The sequence below is a fragment of the Myotis brandtii genome, unplaced genomic scaffold, assembly GCF_000412655.1.
Source record: "Myotis brandtii unplaced genomic scaffold, ASM41265v1 scaffold18, whole genome shotgun sequence".
Lineage (NCBI taxonomy): Eukaryota > Metazoa > Chordata > Mammalia > Chiroptera > Vespertilionidae > Myotis > Myotis brandtii.
In genome coordinates this window covers 5,538,932-5,555,720 of record NW_005356674.1, presented here as the reverse complement: position 1 = coordinate 5,555,720, position 16,789 = coordinate 5,538,932, and the positions used below count along the sequence as shown (strand labels likewise).

The window sequence follows — 16,789 nt, the reverse complement described above, 5'->3', positions numbered from 1 at the left end:
GAAGGGGAGCAAACATATTAAGAACAGTATGCCATATACGCCAGGTCCCTTGAAACATATGCTGTGCAGATGTTTCTTCTCTGCAGCGACTGTATCAAGCAGCAAGGATGGACTGGCTCCCGGCATTTGTGAATAGATTTCTTTACTTTAACAATAGCTTTATTATTAGACTAAAATGTATAACAATAATTTGATAAATCAGGGTTTTGAAGAAGGAAAACCTTCAACAGAAGTCTACGAACTATCTCAATTATTTCAAAGAAATGAGAGTCAAAAAACAGGGAGGAAACACTTTGCTAAAACACCACACTGTTTTCTCTCAGACATCCAATATGCCTCTTTTGGCAGGTACACCCTTCATGAACTCTTTTTGGGAGAGCTTTAGCACAAGAGCCATACAAAAGCACAAAAGGCAATACCAAGGCCTAACTTGTGTAGGAACACTATAGGCTATCATACCATCCTCCTCCTACTATGAATCAAATGCTAGTTCTTGACTGGTGGCATGAGAATAACTTGTTTTAAAAAATAGAAAAGGCATTCCGAGGGTCGACCCTAAACCTACAGAACCACAATCTCCAGGGATGAAGCCTATGAATCTAGATCAGTGGTTCTCAACCTTCTGGCCCTTTAAATACAGTTCCTCATGTTGTGACCCAACCATAAAATTATTTTCGTTGCTACTTCATAACTGTAATGTTGCTACTGTTATGAATCGTCATGTAAATATCTGATATGCAGGATGGTCTTCGGTGATCCCTATGAAAGGGTTGTTTGACTGCCAAAAGGGTCGCGACCCACAGGTTGAGAACCGCTGATCTAGATTTTTTTTTCTTTAAGTTCCTTATGTGGTTCTGCAAACCGAGGTTTGAAAACATCTTCTACAGATTACATTCCATAATATCTTTTTAAAGAAAAGTTGGCCTCCTTCCCTCAGCCTTTCAATTTTCATGCCAAAGTCCTTAGTAGCATTCTTGACTCCCACCATTTATACCCCATATCCAATCAGGAAATCCTCTTGGCTCTGCCTTCTAATTATATTTAGAATCTTTCCACTCCTTACCCCTTCCACTGCTAGTACCCTAGAACAAATCATCTCTCAGTAGGATTATTTCAACAGACTCCCTGCTTCTCTCCTTCCCTCCTTTTGTTAATTCTCAACATAGCAGCCAAAGTGATCCTTTTAAAACCTAAGTTACATCTTGTCACTGCTCTACTCAAATCCCCAATGGCTTCCCATTTCACTGTTATAAACCCTTATCTGCTCTATCAGGCCCAACATGTAAATAAGGCCCTTTCCTCTCTGATATCTTCTATTATTCTTTTCCCAGCCATACTGGCCTCCTTGGCTACTCCTGGATCATACCAATTACACTATTGCCTTAGGGCCTGTGCATATTCTGTTCCCTCTGCTAAGAAAACTCTTCCCCCAGACATCAGCATGGCTAACTCTCTCACCTTCTTACAAGTCTTTATCAAATGTCATTTTCTACATAAGGCCTAGCCCCGTGGTCGGCAAACTGCAATTTGCGAACCACATGCGGCTCTTTGGCCCCTTGAGTATGGCTCTTCCTAAGCCTTAGGAGTACCCTAATTAAGTTAATAACAATGTACTTACCTATATAGTTTACGTTTAAAAAATTTGGCTCTCAAAAGAAATTTCAATCGTTGTACTGCTGACATTTGGCTCTGTTGACTAATGAGTTTGCTGACCACTGGCCTAGCCCAACCATTCTATTTGAAATTGTAATCCATATTCCTTGCCTCTCAGCATTCCAGAGCTCCCCTATTACCCTACAGAGATTTCCCCCCTAAAGCACTTTTTATCTTCAAACTTACTACATAACTTATTTATTTACTATATTTATTACTTATTTTTGCATCCCTCCATTAGAGTATCAGCTCCATGAGGGCAGGAATCTTTATTTTATTCCTTGATATATTCAAGATCTAAAACAGGACTTGGCACATAGTATATAATAAATAGTTGGTGAATAAATGGAAAGATAGTGAGGCTAACCAAAAGATGTGGAACTCTATTCATTCCAATAGCCATAGAAATATCCAATACCCAGTAAGGAAACTGCAGTCCAATCCCTTTGGTAGCAGATTCTATTCACTAATACTATTAATGTCATGATGTTTAACAAAAGAGTAATCCATTGAGAACATTAGATTCATTTTTAAATATTTAAATAAAAATAACTAAAAGTAAAATTCTGGATAAATTTATAAATCAATGACTTCTTGTAGGAAAAACTTCCTTGTCATAAAATAGAGAAATTATAAACACTGCTCAAAATATCTGCGAAAGTCTGTTTTTAAATAATGAAGTAACCTGGTGCTTGGCAGTTAAAGACATCTGGAGCGAAAAAGCATTTTCCAGTTTCTTCAGCAATCAGGGCATAGTCAACCTGGCTGAGGCCACTGACAGCTGGCAGGAACAAATTCCAGAGGCCCTCTGCTTTGGCCATTTCCTGTTGAGGAGATGGATAAGCCAGAGTGATCATAATTTGCCATGACCAAAAATAGGTGTTTTTAAAATATATATATATTAGTATTTATGCTTTTTGAAATTTAAAAACATGTATGAAGTTATTTCATTGTATCCTAGTGTGCAAAATCAAGTAGTTACTAATTCATCATGAATCACTAAACTGTTAAAGAAATGACTTTCCTTCCAAGCTTCCTTGGATTTGGCTGAAAATTTAAATTTGTTTGAGTCCTTCTTATTGAATCATAGCTACTATAAAAGCTCCCATGCTTGAATATAATTATGCCAAGTAACTATTTTCTTTTTGCATTGTGATTTTTAACATGTGTTGCTCTTAGGATTTGAAAACATGAAATTAAATCCATGTAAGATAAATACCCTGCCTGGACTTCAGTCTCAATTTAGTGACAGGTGGCAGTGAGTAGTGTTGATGGTATTTTTTCTTTGAATACCTACGTCTTCACCATATACCATATATACAACACTATGCAACCTAATTTGTATATTACAGATTCTATTTTTAACTTCCTTTTAAAAATGTTATTGATATAATTATCCTCTACATATATAACAGCAACAGCAACAACAAACTAAGGTCTTAAAAAACATCTCCATGTAAATTTTCCAATGTTAAAGGCTTTCTTATTTTTCTTACCTTGAGTTTATCAATCACTGGAGGTTTTTTCCACTTGTCTACTGAATTTTCCTTTTGAACATAAAACTCAATTACCTCCTTAAAGTAACGAAAATAAAAAGTTAATTAGCTAAAGTTAATACAAAGTAAATAATGCCACAAACTGTTACTATCCAATGAAAACATATTTAGGTGAAGCAGCTTTTTCAGCTGCAGTTAAATCAATATTTCTTTCTAAAACCAGACACAGAAGTATAAAATATTCTAGAGCCTTGCTGCTCACAAATTATGCTTCCTCAATAGTAGATAATAGACTCCCAAGAAGTTACACTAAAGTGTGAATGTTTCATTCAGCAATATGGCACACTAAATGGTCACAGAAACCCCTCCCAGGGTAGTACAACTGAAAATATCAGGTAAAATACTTAAAGTAATTTAAAAAATACATTTAGTAATGCACAGCCTTGCTGGAAGGAAATTAAGAAAACAGCTCAGAGGCCAGGAATAAAGCCTGACTCTTTGAGAGTGAGCACTAGAGCCAAGTTTGTCTGGGGGATGTAGGCTGATCCACATTAGTCTGGGCCTTATTAGTTTATTTTTGTTAATCCTCACCCGAGGATAATTTCCATTGATTTTTAGAGCGAGAGAAAGGGAGGGGGAGAGACCGAGAGAGAGAAACATCAATGTGAGAGAGACACATTGATTGGTTGTGTCTGGACCAGGGCTGGGGATCGAGCCTGCAACAGAGGTACATGCTCTTGACCGGGATCCAACCCAACACCCTTCAGTCTGTGGGCTGACCCTCTATCCACTGAGCAAAAGTGCCTAGGGCTGGACCTTAGTCTTTAATGAGCCATAGAGGCAGGGGTCAGGAGAAAAAGCCAAATGCCCCAAACAGGGAAAGAGGGCGATCTCTTCCCTTCACCAAAGCAGGGGTACCTAATGGGCAAAACCTTAGTGGAAAAAAACACACCCACCCCTCAGACGTAAACCACGGGGAATAAGCCAGATATAAGATGGAATAGAAAAATAGAAACATTTCTAGCCTGAAGCCTGTCTTCACCCAAGTTTGGGATCTGAATTCAGAGACCTGTGGGGCCCTAAAATCTCAAGCTGAAATGAAGTCTGCAGTGTTCCTGGTGACTGTGCTTGCAAGGAGCTGGCAGAATCGAAAGCAAATCCTCTCTGGAGGAAAGCTTTAAACAAAGCCTTAAATAATCCCAACAGATAAAATTCCATTTCAAAGAACGTGAGTTTAAAATGAAAAATTACTAAACACTCAAGGAAATAAGCCACCATTAGCAAGAATTAGCAAAAACAATAGTTCAACAAAACAGAAACACTTCCCAAAGACTATAGGTAGAAGAATGATCTGATATAGGATATAAAATATTTGTGTCTAATAGATTTTAAGAATAAAGGAAGGAATTAAAAATATGACAAAAGATTATCAAAATAGGTCAGACAAATTTGAAAAAGAACTGAATGCATTTTGAGGAAAAGCTAAACCATATTCCTTAAACTTGGAAACTCATGGCAGTGGTTCTCAAACTTTGGTGGGTTTCAGAATCACTTGGGGAACTTGGTAAAAATACAAGGGCATAGGTCTATCTTACTTCAATGAGCCTGGAGTTTCTATACTCTTTACTATTTTTCCAGGCAATTGTGACAATCCACATTTTGAAAGCCACTGCTCTATGGATTGCTAGAAAGTAAGATTAGATATAGCTGAAAAGCAAATCAAAAGAGGGACCTGATGCCCTAACCAGTTTGGCTCAGTGGATAGAGCGTCGGCCTGCGGACTCAGGGGTCCCAGGTTCGATTCTGGTCAAGGGCATGTACCTTGGTTGCAGGCACATACCCAGTGGGGAGTGTGCAGGAGGCAGCTGATCGATGTTTCTAACTCTCTATCCTTCTCCCTTCCTCTCTCTAAAGAATCAATAAAAGAGGGACCTGTGGAAATTCCTCCTTTCTTGAATGAAGCATAGAAATTCAGTAGAAGGAAAATATGAGTGGTTAAGGGATATGATGAACACAGAAGTCTCACATAAATCTAATTGTAGTACTAGATGAAGAGAATGAGGAGAGATGGAATGTTGGAAAAAATTATATCTAAGAAGTTTTCAGAACTGATAAGATACCAATCCTCAAATTGAAAAAGCACAATGAAGCCAGAGCACCATTAAGCTGCAGAACATCAAAGTTAAAGAAAGGCTCTTAAAGGAAGACGATTACAAATAATTAAACAATTAAGACTGAGAGCTGACTTCCCAGAGCAAAAAATGAGGATAGATATCCGTGGGATATCATCATCAATTTCTAAGAGAAATAACTGACAATCTAGAATTCTATATCCAATAAAATGATCTTTCAAGAAGTAGGACAAAATAAAGGCATTAGAAAGAAAGAAACAGAGAGATAGAGACATAGAAGTATAGATAGAGAGATAGAAGAGATGAATATAATATAGTACTTCCCTCTCCTGGGAAAAAAAGAAAAAGTAGGAAAAAAGAAAGATAAAAGCTTATTAGAAGATTCTCATTAAAGGAACTTCATCCTAGAAGAAACATCTGAGTTGCAAGAAGGCATAAATAGTAAATGAAGTGATAATTACATGGGTAATAGACACATAAAGCAGTAACAGTAATCTCTAGTTTGTGCAACTAAAAGAATCAAGATGAACTAAAATCTTGGACTATAATGTCATTCTTCAATATTTTTCTATCGCAGAATCTCTGTACCTATTTTCTTTTCTACACTTGGGCTAGTAGAATTACTTCCCTGGATTATTGGCTATGAACATTGTCAAAAGTCAATATTACAAAATTATTTTCTAAAAATTTCCCACCAATTTATAATCATATAAGTAATACACTACAATGTTCCTTTAATTGAAACATGGTTAATCTAGAACAGTGATTTTCAATTGGTGTGCTGCAAGAATTTTTAAAACATACAATACCTGACTATTTAGTTAGGGGCACTGATCTCTTTTCCCTTATCAGCGGTTCTCAACCTGTGGGTCGCGACGACCCTTTGGGGGTCGAACGACCCTTTCACAGGGGTCTTCTAAGACCATTGGAAAACACACATATAATTACATATTGTTTTTGTGATTAATCACTATCCTTTAATTATGTTCAATTTGTAACAATGAAATTGGGGGTCACCACAACATGAGGAACTGTATTAAAGGGTCACGGCATTAGGAAGGTTGAGAACCACTGCCTTAGAAATGACAACACCTGCACAAGGATGACATGCTAATTCATGAAGTGTCCCATATTTAAAAAAAAAGAAAAAGAAATGACAACAGCCAATACAACACCAGCCATCTGGTGTGAATGAATAAAAATTATACCTATTTTTTTTGTCAGATAGGCAAGAAATATATTTTTTGTACATGCAGAATATTATTTATTAGCTTGTGTGTGCCATGAGGTGGAAAAGGTTGAAAATCACTGGTCTAGAGTACTGCTATATTTAGTGAAAACGTCAAGAAGACACAGGATGGCTCTTTCAAAGGCACCAGAATGAATAGCTCTTGCTATTTCTGTCAGGAAGTCGGTTAAATTTCCTGTTTAGGGTTGTTTATTATTTCCATCCCTCATATTGCTATAGAAATAGCCAATGCTATTGTGTTTGATAAGAAATATATCATGTAGTACCTTTACAAATTCCTCATTTTTGACTACCTCTTTATGATACTACAGTTCTGAGAAATTATGCCAGTGTTGATAATTATTTAAAAACTTGTGTTATTTAACACTTCCTGTTCTAAAGTCTATCCATTTAGAGATTTGCAAAGTCTATTTGTAGTACAGTAAGAGGCAGGATTAAAATACCTTGTTACAAAGAAGCTTCCTTTAGTTCTTAAAGTATGAAAAAGAGTTTAGGGGTGAAAGAAGAAAGAAAACATGCCTGATGCCTGCTCACTGAACACATATAAGAGTTGACTATTTTAGAATTTCCTCATATTTAAGTAGTATTTTCTTTAAAACACTGTATCCCATTCTGTGAGCAAGGTTAACTCATGCCAGATCTTCACTAAAAATATAATTATTCATACAATTCAAGCAGTAACACTAACTGCCCTATAAACACATATTGACTGAAATTTTTGTTGAAAGAATTTTGGCCTTTTTCAGTTTCCTATTTGATTTTGCTAGTCTGGCTCTAGATCTCTTGGAATCATAGAAGATTAAAATGGGAATTTACTGTACATCTAATCATACCTATTCACATTGTAAATGAAGAACTTGAGCTCTAAGACTGTTATGTGCCCAAGGTCCCTAACTTGTGGCAGAAGTGGGCTAGAATCAAATCCTTACCATTTCTATAGCATTGTTCTACCCACACACATACCCCACCCCATCTGTCTTACATATTTTCATAATAACTTTTCTCTTTTCTTCATAGCATTTATCATCTCTTATTTAATCTTTCTTTTATGCTAAAGGATAAGCCCTGTCTTGTTCTCTCTTTTACTTTCAATGGCTCTCTAGGTGCCTAACCCATTATTAGATTCCTGATAATTAGTTATTAACTGAATGAATGAACGTATCATGTTACTTCACCCTCAGTGAACTGACTAAAATTTAACACCCTAAAGTAGTAGCATGTGATAATATTTGTGAAAGCTTGAAATGATATGCAAATTTTTCTGGATATGCCTATCTCATTCCCTCTACAGTTCTTAGTTCTCAAAGGGGTTCACTTTAAAAAAAAAAAAAAAGCTCTAAGTCACTGCCTTGGGCAAAGGTTCCTAAGGTCCCAAGGTAGTGTTTTACTCTAATGTACTAAGAATGTCAACTTTACAAAAAAAGTTAATTTCTTTTAGCTTATTTTTTATTCCACAGATTGATCTGTAGCATATTTTAGAAGCTTGGAATTTTTCAGGATCAGGTCTGTAGCAGGTCAGTGCTAAGGCTAGGAGGAGTATCTAAGGACTGACTGCAAAAATAAGATACCATGGTACTTTTAGCAGAGATAACAGAAGTACTTCCATAGTCCTTGAGCACAAATACATTCTGTTCACACAATACTTACCTTTTCAGCTGGAAGGATGTACCGTTCCATGAAATGCTTCACCCTAGTAAGAATTTCCTGGCCTCTCCTGGTCTGTACAAACAACTCTCGGGTGGTATCAATCTGGGATAGTGTAGTTCTGAAGGTTCTTTGTAAAAAAAAAAGTTACAAAGATATCCCAAATTATTACATTTCTGAGTATAATGTGAAGTCTTCCATAGTTCCCCCAAAATAGCACTCAGAAGTAGTTTATATATACATATACAACATATACATATACATATACATATACATATACATATACATATATATATATACCTAATCCTCACTAGAGGATATGTTTTTATTGATTTTTGAGAGAGAGAGAGAAACAGTGAAACATTGATTGGTTGCCTCCTGTATGAGTCTGGACCAGGGGTTGAACCTAAAACCTAGATATGTGCCCTGACTGGGAGTCTAACCTGAAACATTTTGGTGTTCGGGACGATGCTCCAACCAATTAAGCCACCCTGCCAGGGCAGGAGTTGCCATATTTTGTAATGTTTTAAGTCTTTCATGTTATGGGGTAAATGCAGAATCACTTTATTGTACACATCAAACTTTATGCTTAAACATTTTGGGGGGGAAACATAAGCCTGGCATGACCTCAATCAATAATAGAGGGGGGAAGAAACCAAAGGAACTGAACACAAATTTAGTAATTCCTCTTAGTATATGCCTCACAAATAACTGTTGGTTGTCATTATAAACAAGACCTTTAAGGATGTGTATGAAGTGCAACACAGTTGGTTGTTATGTTGTGGAAATCACGAATATCCACCCATGAAGTTTACTGTGAAAACAGAATTGTCCTAACTTGCACCTTAAGTACTTCAGTACGTTGTGGCCTGGGCAGAATTTCCAGGGACAGCATTATCAACGAGTTCGTAAGTGCCATATATCACACCACTTAGATGGGAGTGTGGTTGGCAAAGTGTATTAAATGCCTCAAAAAGTGCTCCACTGATGGAGACATGGGTTTCAAAGACCCTTACAAAATGTCTGAATACAACTTCATGGCATGTGATAGTGGGGGAGAGCAGCATTTCTAAATTTAACAAATCACCTTATATAATTTATAATTTTAAATAGGTACATGTAAGTAACAAATATTAGAAGGAAACATTTGAGAGTTTGATCTCTACTATTAAAAGTTTATATACTCAAGTTGTCAAAAATACTTTTAATCATAAATATGGGTATTTTCTTTATATTTGAAGTCAATTTATTTTCAGGCAGATAAGACATTTACCACGCAAACTATTGTGATTGGAAGCAGCAATCCTGGTGTAAGAAATAAAAACAATCCCCGTCCTGATAAAGTTTATAATCTTCACATACCTAATAAAGGTTCTAGTTTGGGTTAGCCAGGGAAATCTATTTTGCTTACCTTTTTGAGAGTTGCAATCCAGTTTCTGCCAGAGGCTGCACAAAATTGGCAAACTGAGAGCTATTCTTAGATGCGCTATTCCCCAGAAGATATCTACTATATACTCCCTAAAAGTAAATTAACACAGAGCAATTAAAATCATTGAAAAGTACTATTCAGCTATCCAGTCTTTGCAGTTTCCCAGCTATGTGAGTCACTAAACTCACAAGATACCAAGATATAAATGAGATTATCATTTCTATTAATTTACATAAATGAATAATTATTACTCCCCCCCACTTAAATTAAAGAGCCATACTTGTATCATGTAGTTAATACACTCTTACACTAATAGATTGAAACTGGGAATCAAACCAAACTTGAAAATGATCTCAGTAGTTACCAAAGACACCAAATTGGCAAGTTATATTACTTCTAAAAGTCAGTGCTTTCCCTTCATAGTGGGAGAAAACCAAAAGAAACCAAAACAAAATGAAAACTATAAAACTGAAAAGAAGGCAATGAGAATATTTTATCTAATTTTATCTAGTATTATCTCTAAGAATATTTTATCTAATTTTTGGGACCCCTATACCTCCTTTGAACAGTGTTAGCTGAATGCTAACCAGTTTTTTCTTTCTTAATTCTCCATGTTCTGTGTTTCCAACATAATACTCTCCTCTCCCCACCAAAACACAGTTAACTGAATTTCATTACTTTATTTTTTATATAATTCTTATATTTTCAAAATAAGTACATTTTAAAAATTGATTTAGGAGAGGAAGGGAAAGGGAGAAAGAGAGAGAGAAATCAATGATGAGAGAGAATCATTGATTGGCTGCTTCCTGCATAACCCATACTGGGGATTGAGCCCGGAAACCTGGGCATGTGCCCTGACCAGAGGAATCTAACTGTGACCTCCTGGTTCATAGGTCGACGCTCAACCACTGAGCCACGCTGGCTGGGAAGTATATAATTCTTTATGTAATAAAACACTAACAGTTTTTCCATTATTTCCAATTTCATATTTATAGTTATAAACTAGAGGCCCGGTGCACAAAATTCATGCACGGGTGAGGTCCCTAGGCCTGGCTGGCGATCAAGGCATGAGCATTTGGCGTGGAAGGGCAGGTCTCAGCTGACCTCTGGGCCCTGGACAGCACCTGGGCCTCCGGATGCCCTGCTCCACCTGAGTCACGGTGCCCAAGTCCCCACACAGAGATGCGATGAGCACGGCCAGACACCATGGGCTGGGGTGCAGCATGGGCCTCTGGGCCAACCAAGCATCGCCGATGCCTGCCATTTTCCATGCCACCCCTTGGTGGTTAGTGCATGTCATAGCGAGCAATCGAACTCCCAGTCTCCCATTCGAATGACCACACGAGGGGACAATTTGCATATTAGGTTTTTATTATCTAGGATTATGATCATCTCTAAGGCTATTATTAGAGGGTGGGGCAAATGTAGGCTTTTAGTTGTGAGTACAAGAAACACATATATCCTTGTATTATTGTTTATTAACTAGAGGTCTGGTGCATGAAATTCATGCGGGGGGCGGGGAGGAAGAGGGAGGTTTCCTCAGCCTGGCCTGCACCCTCTCACAATCACCCTCTCGCAATACAGGCCCACTGGCTCCTAACCACTCGCCTGCCTGCCTGCCTGATTTCCCCTAACCTGTCTGCCTCCCTGATCACCTCTAACCACTCACCTGCCTGCCTGATCGCCCCTAACTGCTTCTGCCTTGGCCCCTGCCATGGTAACTTCATCCGGAAAGACATCCAGAATGATGCCCGGAAGGTCGTTCGGCTATTCGGTGTAATTAGCATATTATGCTTTTATTATTATAGATTATTGTATTATTTTCCATATGAACTGTAAATCTACTTTTGCCCATCCTGTATATAATTTATGACATATTAATATCAATCATAACTCATGTCAAACTTTTATTTGAAATGAAAATCCATTTTAAATTCAAAGCCCATCTGGTATCTGATTTATGGAAACTGACAGATATAGAAACAGCATGAACTCTGTTTTGAGAAACCCATCCAACTTGATTAACTAATATGATTAGTATGATTATAAAATACAGGATGAGATGTAACACAACTATTTCCTTGAAGACAATTTCAGTTGGTCGTGGATGGCATGAACTCTGAAGGACAGAGAGATATAACCATACTTGTCCTTAATCCTTCTTTTCCCATTTTTTGTTGTTTCTCAAATCTCATTTACCTTTTCTTTCTCCAGTCCCTAGCCTGTTGCCATTGATGAAGTATTTCAATTTCTTAAATAAACCTCCAAGATTCAAAGTACATGGAAACTGAATTATGATAATAAAGATTGCATTTCTTTAGATCAAGCTATAATTTTAAAAACTGAATTTATGCTCAATTAATCATATAAATATGACATTATTAGAAAATGGAAAAACTTACTCATCTATTTACTCAAAAATATATATTAAGAGGCTCCTATATGATAGGTACTATGCCAGACTTTAGAAAGCTCAAAGTTAATTCTTTCCTCATCATCACCCCTGGTTTATAGTCTGAAGCAGATATCATTAAAATAGTTTAGCCCTGTCTTACATTGGATATTCAGGAAATAGCCAATTCTCACAAACTTTTCTCTTTTTGTCATTATGTCTCTCTCCCTTCCTCCATCTTATAAGTTTATTATACCAAAAAGTGATAACACATTTTGTTATTCAACTTTTTTCCTTGCCAAATTGCTATTCTATTAATTCTGGAGTTATATTTTACTAATGTTTGGTATTTGTCATTATGAAAAGCCAAATGGTCTAAGCATAAAAAGTATAAAACCCTTGAAGACCAGAATATGCTGTCAATAGTACATTAATAAATAATGGTGAAACATGTTAAAAACTATTAATTACCTGTGCTATTCCAGCCATTTTAAAACATTCAAGAGCAAGAAAGAAATTCCAATTAGGAAGAATAGAATTAATTCCCCTGCAGCGGCAATATATTGACATTAGATCTTCCATTGATGGTATCCCTATAAAAACAGCACGCATTGTAAACTTTAATAAAAATCTCATGGTGAATATTTCAAAATGTAGTAATACTGCATATGTTTTTTTAAAATATATATTTTATTGATTTTTTATAGAGAGGAAGGGAGAGGGATAGAGAGTTAGAAACATCAATGAGAGAGAAGCATTGATCAGCTGCCTCCTGCACACCCCTACTGGGGATGTGCCTGCAACTGAGGTACATGCCCTTGACCGGAATTGAACCTGAGACCCTTCAGTCCCCAGGCCGATGCTCTATCCAGTGAGCCAAACCAGCCAGGGCAATACTGCATATGTTTATAAAATTACCATTAGTCCATGTAACAAAGCATGTTCAAAATACTGATTTCCAAAAGAATACTACATACAAAGGATTTCATATTGTCATAAATTACTGAAAGTAGAATGCTATATTCAGAAAAACCAATAAAGAATAAAATGATTTAGAAACATTTCAAAAACAAATAAAAGCTATTTATCTAAAATTATAATATAATCCTATTTTTAAGTTATGAGGAATAATAAAGATAATTTTATATTAATAGCAATTTAAGTATCATTATGTTTTCATACCTATGTTTTCTTGAAAATAAGAGCCTTGATTTACTATTGGAACTGTCCTGGGCCAAACGTAGAACAAGGATAGATGAGCTAAATCTGACAAAGGATGACCAATGGTTGACAGCTCCCAGTCCAGGACAGCTATAACTCGAGACTATAATGAAAAAGAAAATGATTTGGACATATTCAATTGAAAACAACTAAAATAAGAAAGTAAGTGGGGGACTCTTCCCCCCCCCCCCACATAGGAGTCTGTACTTGTTCTTCAATAAATTTCCACCTTTGCTATACCAAAAAAAAGTGAAACAGAATACATTAAAAATCACATTTTTCAAAAGCAAAGCTAAGACTATAGTTCGTAGTCTTTACCCACAGTGGTGCATATCATTTATCAACTAATTAGCCTTGCAAGCATGTCAAACCCATGCTCAGACCCAAGTCCTCTGATTCCACTGCTAGCCATTGGTTCTCCAGCATTTTACTTAGTATCTCTCCTAATCAGTGGAGGCAAAAACAGTTGAAACTTCCCAATTGGGAATAACTGTTGTAAAGAAGAAATTCTAATAGCCTACACTAATAAAAGAGAAATATGTAAATTGGTCATCACTTGGCTACACCCACCAGCCAATCAGGATGAGTATGCAAATTAACTCAACAAAGATGGCGGGTTAATTTGCATGCACAGGCACAGAGCGAAGACTGAAGACTAAAGACTGAAGAGGCTTGGCTTCTCCACTGCAGCTGGAGCGGAGAAACCTCGAGGCTTGGCTTCTCCACTGCGGCTGGACCAAAGGCCTGGGTCCTGGGTGCCGGAGGAAATCCAGTGCCGGCAGCCACATCCACAGTCAATAAGTAATAATTCAATTAATAATAAAGAAGGCAATTGTTTAAATGGTTGATCATGCCATATATGGGCCAGGCAGGATAAGAAGTCGAAGTCATAAGGGGTTCATGGATTCTAGAGTAAGAACAACCAAGTTTTCAGCATCAGGAGACATATAAAGAAATAAGAGAAGTAGAAAGTGAAGAGGGCTAGGTCACTGAAGCTAACCAGTTACAGTGGAGAGGAGAAGCAGCACAGTGTAGAATGAATTACACAGCACTGGAAGTCTACAGTTCAAAAACTGACTTTACTGCTAAAGAGCATTTAATAAGGAGGATTTAAAAAATATTCTGTCAAGTAAAAAGGCTGAAAAAACCCAATCCCTATGTCTTTTCTAGGAATGAAATTAAAATTTATAATTAATGTTTTTCTCCAAGTACACTGACATTTTAGAGACAATGGGAAAAATTAAAAATAAAAAGCCATTAAAATATAAGTTTTGTTTTTCACATCAAATCATTTTTTTCTTCAGAAGTTAATTAATATAAACAGATTGCAAGGCAGATGACTTCCAAAAAACCAGGTATATATAATTATTTTAAATACATCTGACTACTAATAAATGAATGCAGATGAAGTATCTATGGTTTATCTGTTTCTAATGAAGAATATTTGTCTTTTAATATGCACATAAAACTCCAAAATCTTACACACTTCTCTGCCAGATGAGTAAGATTTATATTTAGAAAATTAATAGTATTTTTCAAGAAAACTGGATTTCTTTTCAACATTTCAAGGAGCGAGTTGCACTGCTGAAATACACGCTTGAACATGTTTCAAATACTTTACATCTAAATAAATGGAAAATAACTAGGGATTGGAAAATTGAGTAACATGCTTTTGTTTGCCATAAACTTTAGTAACCCTTTACTGGCTAAACACACAAATTCCTGGAAGGTTTATCACTTAAAATTGTTTTTGTTTTCTTTGATAATTGCTTGGTTTTCTGATGATAAAAATAAAACATGATGCTTTGAAAAATAAAACAAAGAAAAAAGAATAAAACCTCAAACCTAAAACATTACAGAAATGTATAACTTTCAAGTTTCCTATAATTTCATCCCCTACAGCCATTGTTTACATTTTAGTAAATATTATGAAATATTTACTTTTACCTTAATATTTTTCTGAATAGAGATAGTCAGTATTAGAAAAGAAGAAAAAACAGAACCCTGAAACACACCCCCCCCCCAATTTAAAAGGCACACACACAATGTGAATTTCCTGGCTTTGATAATATACTATAGTTGTGTGAAATCATTTGGGAATCTGGATGATGGGAACATCGAACTCTTCTATACTATTTTTACAACTTCTTCTGAGTCTATAATTATTGCAAAATAAAAAGTTAAAAATTGAGGAACAGAGGAGTTAAATAATTTGCTTAAGGGTCACACTATTACAGAATAACATTTAAGCATAAATATATGAGATGAAAATAGTAACTTAGTGATTAAAATCAATTCCTTCAATTTGGATTCATTCAGAAACATGTAGCCACATGCTACATAAATGAATAAGATACAGTCGCTGCTCTAAAGAAGCCCTCAGTTTAGTAGGTCTTCACTTATTGAGGACCTACCATATAGACCAGTGGTTCTCAACCTTCTGGCCCTTTAAATACAGTTCCTCATGTTGTGACCCAACCATAAAATTATTTTCATTGCTACTTCATAACTGTAATGTTGCTACTGTTATGAATCGTAATGTAAATATCTGATATGCAGGATGGTCTTAGGCGACTCCTGTGAAAGGGTCGTTCGACTGCCAAAGGGGTCGCGACCCACAGGTTGAGAACCGCTGATATGGACTCTACAGGCAAAGGTTTAAAAAAATTAAATCCTTACACTCAAGGGAAAAATAAAAAGTTTTCAATCATCTATATACTAAAGAGCTAATATGCTAATTAGACAGAACCGCAGAATGACCATCTGACACGATGGTCGTCCATTCTGGACAAAGCTGGGGCTGCCAGGGCCAGGGCAGCCAGGGCTGCGAGGGCCGAGGCAGCTGGGGCTTGGAGAGCTGAGCCCCTTGCACGAATTTCGTACATCAGGCCTCTAGTATTCCTATAAATATATACAGGTGAGCACATACACATATTCAACTCCAATTTGTGAAGTGCTTTCATACAAAAGAAACAGTCTAATTTTCTATTTATTTACGAAATGTTAAAAATGAAGTGAGAAAGATAAACTATTAACTAAATTAAAGTCTTAGTGCCAGTCCACAGTGGGTACTTTTCCCTCTTTGACTACACTTATAATTCAGGTTGTGTGATATCCTTTAGTACTTGAGTAATATTGTTCTCAGTCATTACCTGAGTACCTTTTATCTCCATTGGTATTTTGAGCTTATTAAGAGCTGTATTTCCTTTCCAAAACCATATGTCAGAGCACATAATTGCTAATGAATAAATGCTAGTTGACTTGTACTCTGCCAACCATATGTTACTTTCATAAAAAATTAGCTGTAATATTTATAGGACACAGAAATTTACTAAATTTGATGTAATCAGTAATTATGGGATTACTAAATATAAAGTACAAGACATCTTACCAGCTACTATCTACACTAATAAAAGAGAAACATGGTAATTGGCGTACGACCGCTACCCTTCCCATTGGCTAATCAGGGAGATATGCAAATTAACTGACAGCCAAGATGGCGGCTGGCAGCCAGGCAGCTTAAAGCGAACATGAGGCTTGCTTCCTTCATTGAAGGAGGAAGCCAACGTTCCC

General features: G+C 36.4%; 1 protein-coding gene across 2 annotated transcripts in view; it reads right to left on the bottom strand.

The window, feature by feature from the left end:
- ACAD11 (acyl-CoA dehydrogenase family, member 11) overlaps nucleotides 1-16,789 on the bottom strand; it is a 71,294-nt gene that overhangs the window by 34,580 nt on the left and 19,925 nt on the right. The window contains exons 6-11 of one of the 2 annotated variants that reach the window (XM_005863578.2): nucleotides 13,178-13,319; nucleotides 12,467-12,588; nucleotides 9,586-9,692; nucleotides 8,178-8,304; nucleotides 3,150-3,227; nucleotides 2,339-2,477 (exon numbers count right to left, since the gene is read on the bottom strand). In XM_005863578.2, the coding sequence (XP_005863640.1) occupies nucleotides 2,339-2,477; nucleotides 3,150-3,227; nucleotides 8,178-8,304; nucleotides 9,586-9,692; nucleotides 12,467-12,588; nucleotides 13,178-13,319 (715 nt within the window). The remainder of the gene's footprint in view (nucleotides 1-2,338; nucleotides 2,478-3,149; nucleotides 3,228-8,177; nucleotides 8,305-9,585; nucleotides 9,693-12,466; nucleotides 12,589-13,177; nucleotides 13,320-16,789) is intronic. The other variant, XM_014537523.1, reaches the window with a different exon arrangement.